Source organism: Podarcis cretensis (genome assembly GCF_951804945.1).
Source record: "Podarcis cretensis genome assembly, chromosome: 8".
Taxonomy (NCBI): domain Eukaryota; kingdom Metazoa; phylum Chordata; class Lepidosauria; order Squamata; family Lacertidae; genus Podarcis; species Podarcis cretensis.
In genome coordinates, this window is record NC_137177.1 from 74739490 (window position 1) to 74753452 (window position 13963).

The following is a 13963-nucleotide window of genomic DNA, read 5'->3' on the forward strand; positions in this document are numbered from 1 at the left end:
GCCACATGCCCTCAATAGGAGAGCCTGTTGTGGGGGTGCCTGGTTGTGCCCCTCTCAGAATTTTGTGCCCCAGGCCACTACCCCTCTGCACCCCCCCCAAGCTATGCTGCTGGAGCTGGGATTTGGGAATTCCTGCATGCAAAGAAAAAGTTCTACACTGTACTCTACATCTGGAAGCAGAGCATAGTCATCTGATACCTTTCTCTATGAATTTTGTATCATTCTCTTTAAAGCTGTCTAGGTTGGTAGCCATCACTCTGGGTAGTTAGCATAAGACAATGCAGAGTTGGGAGGGGGGAGTTTCAGAATTGCCGGGGGCTGGCGTAAGCAAGAGGAAAAATATTGGCATCTTAGGAAGCAGTTTGCAAGCACAACGTGGGCTGGCAGTCTGAATCCAACGCTGGCTGCCATGGGAGAGGCAGGACCCTCCTGTGGAATGCAAAGATTCCCACCCCCCCTAGGCTCAAGGTTCTATATTTGTGTCAATAAACGATGTATCATAAAGACACCACAGTCCCTGCTGTGCCTCGTTGTCCGAAAGGAAACACAGACCTTGGTAAGGGCACCTGGTAGCCCTGGAATCTGGCATTGTTCAGAGATTGGGGTGGCATGCAACAACTTTACTCATCTGCTAGTTCAGTTGGTATAGAACATGAGACTCTTAATCTCAGGGTTGTGGGTTTGAGCCCCACGTTGTGCAAAAGATTCCAGCATTGCAGGGGGTTGGACTAAATGACTTGCAAGGTCCCCTCCAACTCTACAATTTGATGATTCTGCGATTCTGTGCTCTGCTCAACGAATGATCAAGCAGGGCGTTATTGCATGTTCCACATCACACAGGGAAGGGAAGAGGGCAAGGATGTCAATTTCCATCATGCTACTGACCGCCCCACCCCTGAATATCAATCTCAAAGGGAAGGCACAGGAGTCAAGCAAAATCCTGAATTAATCTGGGTCTTGACTATGGGCAGATGCATGTTTTTTTACACCATGTCTTCTTTTCTTGTTGTTGTCTTGAGAGACAATGGAGTGCACCTCCAGAGGTGAAGTCAAACCTCTGCATTAGCAGCACTGAAGTGACCTCCCTAGGGTGCAAGCCTGGGCAGTTTGGTCCTGGGCTGCCCGGACAACCAGATCCTCCCTCCCAGCCTCGCTGATACGGTCCAAGGAAAGCAGAGCAATAAATTTGGCACCAGCTTGGCTACAACCGTCTTAGCGACTCCGTTCCAGATTTGTGTCAGGTTTACTTGTTATTAGCCTTTTCTTCTCCCTTAAAACATATCAAGAAGAATTTGTGTAAGAAAAACAAAAAACCCAACACCAATCATTTTTGACATCCTATAAGGGATGCCACAGACTCCATTTTTAGAACTGCTGAAAGAAGTCAAGGACCGGGGTTGCTTTGGGGTTTTTTTCTCGTCGTCCTTTATAGGAAAAAGAAGGAGAGCTTTGGAAATACACAAGTGATCTTGCTTTTAGGAGCCCCGGTGAGAGAGCTTCTTCTCTTCAGGGAGGGATTCGCCACAGCTCTGGCCCACTGCCAAGGCCTTGCCACTCTCCTCGGGCATCTTGGAGTAATTCATGAGCTGGCGCAGCGGCTTGGCTTGCTCCTGGGAGGCCGGGAGATTGGGCGGGAGGCTGGACTGGAGATGGAGGGAGACCATCTGTGAGCTGGTCAAGGGGCTGCCTGCTCCGTTCACGCTGGCCGCCAGGAACTTGGACCCAAATGTTTGCTGAAACCAAGCCGCGTAGGACCGGTCCTTGGAGGGCGCTCCGGCAACAGCAAGGCCAGCGGCTCTGGCCCTCTCGTCATCGCCCTCGGCCTCCGGGTGCCTGTCCGAGACTGGTGGGACATGCTTGACGATATACTGGTTGCCGCTGCTGCAGACTTGGTTGCCCCGAAGAATGGTTTTGACAGACGGGCAGCAGGCGAGGTTGGGCACGATGGAGATCTGGATCTGGGGCATGGGCAAAGTATTCCTGGGGACCCCCCTGCTGGGCACGATGGTGACCCCTTCAGAGTGGGCTGGTGCCTCGCCCTTGGCTGGCTTCTCTGGAGATTTGACCGGCTGCTTCTCCGCCGGGCGCCCGGGGCTCATGTTGTATGTGCTGTTGCAGAAGCTGCTGTTTTCGGTGAGGGACCGGTGGCTCCTGAGAGAGCGGAGGGACGTCCTGCTCTTGGTGGGCCGCGATTGGTTGCTGTCTGTGCCCACCCCGCTGTACAGCAGGGCAAAGTGGCAGAGTGACTCCAAGGGCAATATGTTCTGGATCTTCTGGCTCTTGGTGAAAATCTCGATGGCCAGATCTGGGAAACGCCCACAGAGAGAGAGGGTCAGGAATAGGGGTGGTGTGGGGAGAGACCCAATGCAGTTTCCGCCATTAAAGGCAACTTACCTGATTCTCGTTTTTGAAAGGCAAAGCCCAAAGCTAGCTATCTTTCAGAAATTGGACACTGAGATCCCACACTGAGGGCCTTCTGGTGGTTCCCTCACTGCGAGAAGAGAAGTTGCAGGGAACCAGGCAGAGGGTCTTCTCGGTAGTAGCGCCTGCCCTGTGGAACGCCCTCCCACCAGATGCCAAAGCAATAAGTAACTATCGGACCTTTAGAAGATATCTGAAGGCAGCTCTGTTTAGGGAAGCTTTTAATACTGGATGAATAATTGTATTTTAATATTCTGCTGGAAGCTGCCCAGAGTGGCTGGGGAAACCCAGCCAGATGGGTGGGGTATAAATAATATATTATTATTATTATTCTGAATTTCGCTATGCAGCTCTTCAACTGAGTAAATTTGCATGCAAAAACGTTTAGTCTTAACTTGGTTCTTGAACTTAATCCATTCCAGAAGTCCGTTTGACTTCCGAAATGTTTGAAAACCAAGACACGGCTTCCGATTGGGTGCAGGAGCTTCCTGCACTCAATCGAAAGCTGTGGAAGCCGCGTCAGATGTTCAGCTTCCGAAAAATGTTCACAAATCGGAACACTCACTTCTGGGTTTGCAGCGTTCGGGAGCCAAAATGTTTGAGTCCCAAGGCATTTGAGAACCAAGCTATGACTGTATATCCTAGGTAGGGCATCATGTAGCAGGGGAAATGGTGTACAAAGATTCATTACTGTCAGGGGCTCAGGAGCAGAGGCACAGGGGAGAGAGGAAATGGAGAGCGAAGGGGAAGAATCTGAGGGCAGCGTAGGGGAGTATGAAAGTGGCCCGAGAGATTCCATGAGCTTCTCCAGCGAATCAGAAGATTCCCAGAGGGGGGCGCCGAGGGCCAGGGCAAGGGGGGTCCCAGGGGGGATGCACCAGAAACAAGGGGCCAGCGGGGACTCCCAAAGCAGCAGCGGGAGATCAGGACCAGCTCCTCCACCAGAGCGTAGTGGGGAGGAAGAGTCCCATGTATCAGGGCTAGCTTCTCCTCCAGCAGGGAGAGAAGATGAATCGGGGCTGGCCACGCCTCCATCGCAGAGTGAGGGAACGGAGGGGAAGTCAGGTCCAGCTAGCCTCTCCGAAGGGGGAAGCAGTGACAGGAGCAGTGTAACGGTCAGGAGGAAGGTTGCCGGTTGGGCGCGCGCGCCAAATTCGAATGTACAGGCGCGCGGCACAGCAGAAAACCCGGATTGGGAACCAGGTCCTAAAGCCCGCCGGAGGCAGGGGGAAGACTCAGGGGACTCAGCGTCAGAAGAGTCTAGAAAGGGCAAGACCCCAGCGGACAGGCGGACCCAGAGGAGGAAAGAGCACAGGAAGAGGTGGAGCAAGGCTAGAGTCTTAAACTGGTGTCTGGGGGGAGGAGATTCAGATGGAGCTTCAGCGGTCTAGAGTTTAAGACGTAGAGCTGCGCGCCGCGGCTTTGAAATCGAAACTGCACTTCAATAAAGACTTTTATATATAACAACGGACTGGCGTTGGTCCTTTGTGAGCTGGGACCTCGGGCAGCTCTGACAATTACGCTAAAGAGAGTTGCTTTGCAAAAATGTGTATATAATGGCAAACAAAAACGTGTGCTTTATGAGGAATGCACCCCAAAATGCTGATGAAATTCCACAAGGACTCCACAATAACCACAAACTGATGTGTAAATGTGGAGAACTGAACCGCAAAGTGGGAAGCGGAGGGTTGTAGTCAATTGCGGATCCTACTGAAGTTTATGAACATGAGGCTAACTTAGGCCCATAAATTTTCATGTGCCTTCTCAGAGTGGGGACTTAACTGGATACAACCCTGAGGAACTAAGAGAAACTGAATTGGAGAGATCCACCCATCCCTTCTCAGGAACTGTGCGATGCAATGTTTTTGGTTTCCTTTGTTAGGTAGAATTGAGTCTGCTCAGTCTGCACCCAGAACCTCCCCAACAAAGAGCAACTTCCAGGCTCCCCTCCTTTCCCTTCTGGGGGCTCTGGGCAGGAGCCAGTCTAGGTAAAAAAAAGTAAAGGACCACTGGACAGTTAAGTCTGGTCAGAGGCGACTATAGGGCTGCGGCGCTCATCTCGCTTTCAGGCCGAGGGAGCCGGCGTTTGTCCGCAGACAGCTTTCTGGGTCATGTGGCCAGCATGACTAAACCGCTTCTGGCACAACGGGACACCGTGACGGAAGCCAGAGTGCATGGAAACGCCGTTTACCTTCACACCGCAGCAGTACCTATTTATCTACTTGCACTGGTCTGTTTTTGAACTGCTGGGTTGGCAGGAGCTGGGGCAGAGCAACGGGAGCTCACCCCGTCGTGGGGATTTGAACTGTCAACCTTCTGTCCAGTATATCTGAAGGAGCATCTCCACCCCCAACGTTCTACCTGGAAACTGAGGTCCAGATCTGAGGGCCTTCTGGCGGTTCCCTCACTGTGAAAAGCCAAGTTGCCGGGAACCAGGCAGAGGGCCTTCTTGGTAGTGGCACCCACCCTGTGGAACACCCTCCCACCAGATGTCAAAGAGAACAACAACTACCAGACTTTTGGAAGACATCTGAAGGCAGCCCTGTTTAAATTGCTGCTATAATGGTATACTAAAGATGAAGAAGTTAAATGGGTTATGATACATTGCGCCAGAGATTTTGGACATAATATACAGCTAAGTGAATGGATAAAATTATGGAATAAAAGGTTAAAATTTACGGCTTGTACTGCGATAAAGGAAAATGTTATGAAAATGATATATAGGTGGTATATTACCCCTGTAAAGTTAGCAAAAATGTATAAAATGTGTAATAAGTGTTGGAAATGTAAAGAAAAAGAAGGAACTTTTTATCATATGTGGTGGGAATGTAAGAAGGTGAAGGGCTTCTGGGAAATGATATATAATGAATTGAAAAAAAATGTTGAAATATACATTTGTTAAGAAACAGAGGCATTTCTGTTAGGAATGGTAGGAAATGAAATAAATAGAAAGGATTGTAAACTTTTCCAATATGCAGTAACAGCAGCAAGAATACTACTGGCTCAAAAATGGAAACAAGAAGAATTACCAATGATGGAAGAATGGAGAATGAAGTTAATGGACTACGCAGAACTTGATAAATTAACAGGAAAGATCCAATATCTATGGGAGCACAGGTTCACAGAGGACTGGAGTAAATTTGCAGATTATTTGAAAAGTACATGCGATGAGCGGGACGCGGGTGGAGCTGTGGGTAAAACCTCAGCGCCTAGGGCTTGCCAATCGCATGGTCGGCGGTTCGAATCCCCGCGGCGGGGTGAGCTCCCGTCTTTCGGTCCCAGCTCCTGCCCACCTAGCAGTTCGAAAGCACCCCTAAGTGCAAGTAGATAAATAGGTACCGCTTTATAGCGGGAAGGTAAACGGCGTTTCCGTGTGCGGCTCTGGCTCTGTCTCTGGCCAGAGCAGCTTCGTCACGCTGGCCACGTGACCCAGAAGTGTCTCTGGACAGCGCTGGCCCCCGGCCTCTTAAGTGAGATGGGCGCACAACCCTAGAGTCGGACACGACTGGCCCGTACGGGCAGGGGTACCTTTACCTTTACATGCGATGAGCAAATAACGCTTGTGGGTTTGCAAGAAGCTCTGTGAAAATATTTGAAATATTGTAAAAAAGGGAATAGGAAGGGGGAAGGTGTGATAAAAGGCAGTATAAAATTAGGAAATGTGTAAAAAGAGAATCAAAACGGAAGATTGGCAGGAGAACTGAGGGAAGGCCAAAAGAATATATTTGTGATAAAAATTTGGTATGGTTGTATAAATTTGTACTGGAAAATGAATAAAAATTATTTTTTTAAAAAAAATGAAGGCAGCCCTGTTTAGGGAAACTTTTAATGTTTGATGCATTACTGTATTTTAATATTTTGTTGGGAGCTGCCCAGAGTGGCAAGGGAAGCCCAGCCAGATGGGCAGGGTATAAATAACAAATTATTTATTTATTTATTTATTATTATTATTATTATTATTATTATTATTATTCGGATTGGCATGCCTAAGAGGCTCAGTGGTTTAGACCACTGTGCCACCCGCTCCTCCCTAGGAGCCAGGCTACAGCCACCTGGGCACCAACGCTGGGCAAAGGACAGCTTGAAAAAGAATGTCAGGTCCAGCTGGCTGAAGCTGGTATTTTGGATGGGCTGATCGGCAGCCGAAGCCCTCCTGGAAGCTTGGGCAATTGCCTGACAGCACCTATTCCTGGTGCCTGGAGCCCTACACAGCTATAGAAGCCGTGGGAGTCCTGGGCACCTGGTCAACTCTGTTCATGGAGGAGTCGGCCTGTTTCTGTGCTCCTGAACCCCTCCATTTCCCTCATGGCTGCTCAGCTTTGCTTACCCAGAGTTTCGTTCACCACCGTGGGAATGATGCTTTTCAAGGCGCTGCAGTTGGTGTGCAAGGCAGGGTTGGCGTTCATCTCCAGGAGCCAGACCTGATTTAAAAGGAAAAAGGGGGGGGGGGGACGGGACACATTTGTTTCTTTGCATACAGGCTGATTTGCCGGATCTCCAGCTCTGGCCCTGAAATCCAGGCTGCAAATCAGGGCCGAGGTGTGCATCTAGTTTAAAGCTTCAGGATCCACTGGATCCTGCCTTTGAATCCTGAATCTAAGACTCTGCAAGAGAATTATTGTGCAACAACGCAGGTTTGGTTTTTTTAAAAAAAGAAAGCCCTACAAATCTTGGAAACTGTAGTTTACCCCTCATTGAGCTATAATTCCCAGCACCCTTAACAATCTAACATTTCTGGGATTCTTTGAGAAAAGAGATGTGCTTTAAAGGCATGTGTGTGATCCCTGTTTTGTTGATCCTGGATAATTCACTTGGTTAGAACATGGTGGTGATAATGCCAAGGTTGCAGGTTCAATCTAGCTGCGTATTTCTGCATTGCAGGGGTTGGACTAGATGATCTTCAGGGTCCTTTCCAACTCCACAGTTTAATGATTCTGTGTTCTGTTTCCCCACACCACATTTTTTTTCCGTTTTCCAATTTGAAAATGTTTTATGACTGCCACTAGGGGGCACTAAAGTCATTTCTATTTTCTCTCGTAGCCGCCTCCCCCCCCCCCCCAATATCTTTCCTGTTGCAACAGAGGCTATATAAACAAGTTCAAGGAAGCTAAGAGTTTAAGGGGAAAGTGCCAGCCATATATTTCTGCAAGCAGAGAAGAAAATGAGCAGTGCAGTGGTGGATTCAGGAGAGCGGGGGCTTCCCTGGAAGTGTGAAAAATATCCACAAAACATTTGACTCATATAGAATTGTTTTTATGCATATGTAGTTGAATTAATCATAACTGGCTATAATTTATTTAACTGGGTGCTGAAGATAATGAAGATTATGATGCCCTTTGATCTCATGGCCTGAGCATCCAGTTTTAATTGCTGTGTTGTTTTAACGGGAATGTTCTATTGCACATTTTCATCATGGCCATTTATAGTTTAATGTTTAAATAGGATAGTTTTGATGTGGGTTTTGCCTATGATAGATATATTTAAAATTATTCCATATTTTAAACAATGCAGTGCAATTGTTTTTTGTGTATGTGTTTTGTAAACTGCTTAGAAAACATTTGGGCAGGACATGGCATATAAATCATATATCCACCTAGGTCTTACACAGAGTAGACTGAAAGTAACAGACCCAAGTTTCTCATGTTCATCGATTTCAATGCATCTATTGTGAGTAGGGCTAAAATAGGACACAAATCTCTCTTCTTATATTTCTCTATTAGTAATCATTGGGTTGTGTGCAACAAGCCCTACTCAGAGTATGCCCATTGAAATGAATGGACCTAAGTTAGTCATACCCATTAGTTTCCACGAGTCTACTTTGAGTGGAACGAAAATGGGATAAAATCCATTATTATGATCAATCATCAAAGAGTTGTAGTCAACAAACATTTACTCTGAGTAGACCCACTGAAATCAAAGTGTGTCGTGGTCCTTAATTTCAGTGGGTCAATAATAAGAAAAGTTCATTGACCTATATTATTATTATTATTATTATTATCCTATAGAGCTACCTGGATTTCAGAAATAGCCTTTGCTCCATGAATTTGCCTAATCCTCTTTCAAAGCCATCCAAATCGGTGGCCATCACTGCCTCCTGTGGCAGGGAGTTCCGTAGTCCAACTATGCACTATGTACGTACGGAATCTTCCAACATTCAGCTTCACTGAATGTCCACGACTTCTAGTATACCCATGCCATATAATGTCCGGAGGCCAGCAGCGGGTGGGTCTAGAGGGACAAAGTGTGCAAAGCGACGAGTGCAAATTCTGGTTTCTACACGCCCCTCTCAATCCTCCATCCAGGAAAGAAAGAGGCGCGATCTGAGTTCAAGGACACATTCCAGCCAGGCCAAAACATACAGGTGAGGTGTGAAGCAAGGCTGGTGAGGGGATGTGGCTAGGCAGAGAGACCCGGAGGCTCACCCCATACAGCCACCATTCCCAGATCTATGGGTTCATTATCCATCAGAGGAGTCCCTTGACTGTCCTCCTCAAGCCCTGACTCTGGAGACTCGTGCCTCTCGATCCGCGGCCCACTCAGCCGAGGATGCGGCCCCATGACTGTACCTTGAAGTCTTCGTCGATTAAGAAGTCGCAGCCGATGAGATCAAAGTAGCCCATCTTGCACTCCAGCTTGGACTTGACCGCCAGGAAACACTGCAGCATGATCTCTTTCATTCTCTTCTGAAAGACACAGAAGGACGGCATGATCCTGGCAAGTTTTCCCCTGCCCCACAAGACCTCTTGCGAGTCAGGGGAAGCCACAAAAGATCTAGATTAGAGGATCCGCTTATGTCCAGTCCTCAGGTGGTCCCCAGCTCAGCCCTACTCGGAGTAGACCCATTGGAAGTCACAGACGCTTGCCCACTCATGGTTTATATTTATTTATTTTTACACCCCAACTTCTTCTTCCCTGAAGGAACTCAAGGTGGCATACATAGTCCTCCCCCACCCTGTTTTATCCTCACAACGACCCTGCGAAGTAGGCTAGGCAGAGAGAGACAGTGACTGGCCCAAGGTCATCCCCAGTGAGGTTCATGGCCAATAATAATAATAATAATAATAATAATAATAATAATAATAAATTTTATTTATACCCTGCCCTCCCAGGACAGAGCCAGGCTCAGGGCGGCTAACACCAGTAAAATTACAGTAAAATCATGAAAACCCAATTTAAAATACAGGTTAAAATGCAATTTAAAATGCAGCCTCATTTTAAAAGTAGCCCATAGATCAAAACCATAAGGGGAGGGAAAACATAAGGGTCAGACTGAGTCCAAACCAAAGGCCAGGCGGAACAGCTCTGTCTTGCAGGTCCTGCGGAAAGATGTCAAGTCCCGCAGGGCCCTAGTCTCTTGTGACAGAGCATTCCACCAAGTTGGGGCCAGTACTGAAAAGGCCCTGGCCCTAGCTGAGACCAATTTAACCACCTTGCGACCTGGGACCTCCAAAATGTTGTCATTTGTGGACCTTAAGGTCCTCCACAGGGCATACCTGGAGAGGCGGCCCCATAGGTACGTGGGTCCTAGGCCAAGAAGGGATTTGAACCCTGGTCTTCCAGGGCCTAGTCCGACACCCATACCACTACACCACACCAACTCTCAATGGGACCTAATCCATTTCAATGGCTTTTTACTCAATTCAAAGAGCTTCTCTCCATGAGCAAGAGCGGCCCCCACACTTTCCCGACCCCCTTTCCCTACTTTCAGAGGAGGCACCCATTCTGTGTCATGCCACGCCCCGACAGCAGCCATTTTGTGTTAGACTGAACCCTCAACGGCAGCCATTTTGTGGCTGGTGTCCAGGAGCACTTTCTCAACATCCCCAAGATGCCCATATGGGCATCTGCACCAATCAAGTTCCACAAGGCTCTCCAATTCGGTCAGCTGGTGGCGTTGGCTTATGCGGTCCAGAGGGGGCATAATGGTTTAGAGCAGGGGCCAGCAAACTTTTTCAGACCTAGTGGGGGGGGGGCAGACTATATTTTGAAAAAATAAATAAAAATGAACAAATTCCTGTGCCCCACAAATAAACCAGAAATGCATTTTAAATAAAAGGGCACATTCTACTCAGGTAAAAACATGTTGATTCCCGGACCCTCCACGGGCTGGATTTAGAAGGTGATTGGGCCGGATCTGGCCCCCGGGCCTTAGTTTGCCTCAGCCCAACCTACCTCACAGGGCTGTTGCAGGGATTAAATAAGAGGGAGGGGGAACCAGGGGATACAAATACAATAAATAATAATAGAGAAACAGTGGAGCAGCGTGACAGCCTGATCCTGGAGAACTGGCCGCAGATGCTGCTGCAGGAGCTGTGGGATGGGCAGAAGGAAGTGTGGAAACTCACAGTGAACCCATTGAAGACCCAGTCCTTGGGGAGCCCTTTGATGTGCCTGAACCTCTCGTTGACGTAGTTGTTGAAGCGCTCCATGCGCCACACCGTCTCCTCCTTGACGTGGCTGTACATCGGACTCTTCTTCTGAACGTACTGCGGGGAGTTGGCAGAGAAAACAAGCGCCCTTGTTAGGGGCCGTGCATTGTAGTGCTGGATCTGTGCCTCCCCTCCCGAGGACAAGGGTCTGGGCAAGGAGCAAGGGGGAGCGGGTTTGTAGGACGGGGAGCAGGAGGGTGGGCAAGCGGGGGGGGGGGGGAGCCGCTAGGATTGCTTATAAGAACCTAAGGTGGGATCAGGCTAAAGTCCCATCTAGCCCAGCCTCACATTAACCAAGCAGATGCCCCAATGGGAAGCATAGCTGCCAACTTTTCCCTTTTCTTGCAAGGAATCCTATTCGGAATAAGAGAATATCCCTTTAAAAAAGGAAAACGTTGACAGCTATGCTGGGAAGCAGGACCTGAGCGGCACAGAAACTCTCCCATCTTGTGTTTCCAAGGAACTGGAATTCAGACTGCATTCAGAAATGGAGTTTGGACACAGCTGTCATGGCCAGGAATCTAACCCGCCATGAATTTCTCTTACCCCCCCCCCCCACTTTAAAGCCATTCAAGTTGGTGACTGCTGCTACTTCTTGACGAAGTGGATCCCACCGTTTAACCAGGTGCAGGGTGCTTGTATTGACTGATTATTTCAGCTCTTACAACCCATCCTTCCTCCTTGGATGGAGCCCAGAGCCACAAGACAATAAAACCACATTTAAAAAGAGAGAGAGAGAGAGAGAGAGATCAACATTTGACATATGCTTGATGCTTTGAATCCCTTGGATTCCACCTAATTTCACTCAGATTTTGTGTGGATTCAGTTTGTTTTAACGCTGGCTGAAAAAGAGGGGCAGAATTTTCTGCAATTTCTCTCTCTCTCTCCCTTCCGCATAATATGAGAACCCTAAGGCTTCATCCAGTAGCTCTCCAAATGGTGTAGCATTAAAGCCGCTAGCACACTTGCAAAGCTAAGCAGGGTCTGGTCTGGTTTCAAATTGGATGGGGAACCGCATGTTGAGATTCCTGCATCGCTAGGCGTTGGACAGGATGACCCTTGAGGTCCCTTCCAACTAGTCTATAATTCTATGAAGCTGAATATTGGGAGATTCAGGGCAGACAAAAGGTCTTCTTCATGTGGCCCAGAACTAAGTGGAGGAATTAATTCCCCAAACAGGTAATGACGGCTTTAAAAGAGGACTGGGCAAATTCATACGGGATGCTCCATGATGCATTATTATTTACTGTTTACAACTATATTACAATGTTCTTGTTTCAAGCTGCCCAGAGAAGTTTTTTTGTTATTGGGTGCACATGCAAATATTGTCCATAAAATGAAAGGCGTGTGGACACAAATCTAGGAACCTCAATCAAACGGGCAGTTTTCCAGAAAACAAAGGGGTGAATCTTCCACAGACCTTCTGTTTATGCATTTCTCAGTGAAGGGGCAGCAACAGGGGGAGCCTCCAGGTCTCTCCTCTTTGATTCCATCCACCTGGCGGATCCCCACTTCTTAAATATGAAAATTCAAACCATTCCCTCCTCGCTCCCACCCACTCAGGTGGGACACAATTGGGGGCGGAGAGGCAGATTTCTGTGCCGCCGTTGCCACCTGCTCTGCCATGAATTTCCTGGCCTCCTCCCCACCCCACCCCCCGCCGATGAGATTTGCAGGTACTCTTTTGAATAACAACACCTGGTCCTCATTTCATGTCCTTTGTGGCAGCGGGGTCTCTCCGGAGCCAGCATGGCACCGCAGCGCTCCAAATCCCAAGCTGAGCAAACAGCTCTGTTCAAGGCAAAAAAACCACAGACAAGGCGCCCATCTTGCCAAAGCCATTAAGCTGCAGGAAGGCGATACCAAGTGGGCTGGGCTGGCAGGGATAACATAAGCTCCAGCTGTCCCTGTTTACCAGGGATGGATGGCCCTTGTTTTCTGGTGCCCGTCCTTGGAGCGAGAAGAGAAATCAATTCCTGTCTGTGTTTCTCCTCTTGGGCGAGTGTGACGTATTTGATAACAAATGGGGGAGCCTTATAATCAAAAAGCCCCATTTCAGGCCTTGCTCCGATCATGCCTCTTGCTCAAGAGGCCTCAGAAAACTATTCATGAATTATTTCAAAACATCTATATGCCGCTTAATCGTAAACGCCCTGCTCTCAAATCAACACCTCAAAGCGGTTTGCAAAACGTTACCTGGATGGCTTACAAAAACGCCAAATTTAAATCTCTCTCATCTCACCCGAGTCCTCGAAGGGAGACGGATGAATTTCCAAGCCTTTCCTGCACATAGAAATCTAGATGGTCAAGGGGGTAGGTATCGTTTATGGCACGGGTTGTGAGGAACCTGTGGCTCTCTGGACATTGTTGCTGCTGTTAATAATGGTAATAATTAGTATTAATCAGCTGCCTCCTCACTCCAGTGGCCCCAAGCGACTTACAAACACAAAACCAATCACAACAGGGACAGCAAATAAAACCTAAAAGCACCTCTGTGGGAATAAAAGGCAGGTCTTACAGATCCTGCTCCTGTCAAACTCCAACTCCTATCACCCCTGAGCAAAAGTGATGCTGGCTTGAGGCTGACAGATTCAAACAACGTATTGCAGGCCGCAGGTATTGTCATACATTTTGATGACCTTGGCCTAGCTACTTAAATTTAGCACCTGATGTTTTTGAGGGCTAGGCTTAGAGACGGGCGAATCTTTCCATTTCAGTTTTCCTCAATTTCCTGCTTTTTGCAATCTAAACATCAGTTCTCCACCTTCCTGCATTGATTTGCAAAGACCTTCTTCTTCTTCTTCTTCTTCTTCTTCTTCTTCTTCTTCTTCTTCTTCTTTTTAAAAAAGAAAGTTCTCATGGAAACTCACCAGCATTTTAGTCTACATTTCCCCTTAATTTAATATGTCATTTTGCCTACCATTCATTTTCTTTTTGGAGGCAATTTCCCTTAATATACTGCATTTGGAAGCATGTTAATTTCACCGATAGATGCCCTTATTTGTTTATTTCATAAAACCCACACGGCACCTGATTTGCAAAATGGGCAACAACCACATCAAAGCAGTTTTGCAAAAGAAAAGAAAAGAAAATGAAGAGAAAACAAACAGACT

General features: G+C 47.8%; 1 protein-coding gene across 4 annotated transcripts in view; it reads right to left on the bottom strand.

The window, feature by feature from the left end:
• Positions 1–1401: 1401 nt before the first annotated feature.
• Positions 1402–13963, bottom strand: part of TTLL10 (tubulin tyrosine ligase like 10) — a 210413-nt gene continuing 197851 nt past the window's right edge. For all 4 annotated transcript variants that reach the window (XM_079986813.1, XM_079986812.1, XM_079986814.1 and 1 more), the window contains 4 exons: positions 10767–10907; positions 8988–9104; positions 6749–6842; positions 1402–2305 (listed from right to left, as the gene is read on the bottom strand). In XM_079986813.1, the coding sequence (XP_079842939.1) occupies positions 1476–2305; positions 6749–6842; positions 8988–9104; positions 10767–10907 (1182 nt within the window). In that variant the 3' untranslated portion in view covers positions 1402–1475. The remainder of the gene's footprint in view (positions 2306–6748; positions 6843–8987; positions 9105–10766; positions 10908–13963) is intronic.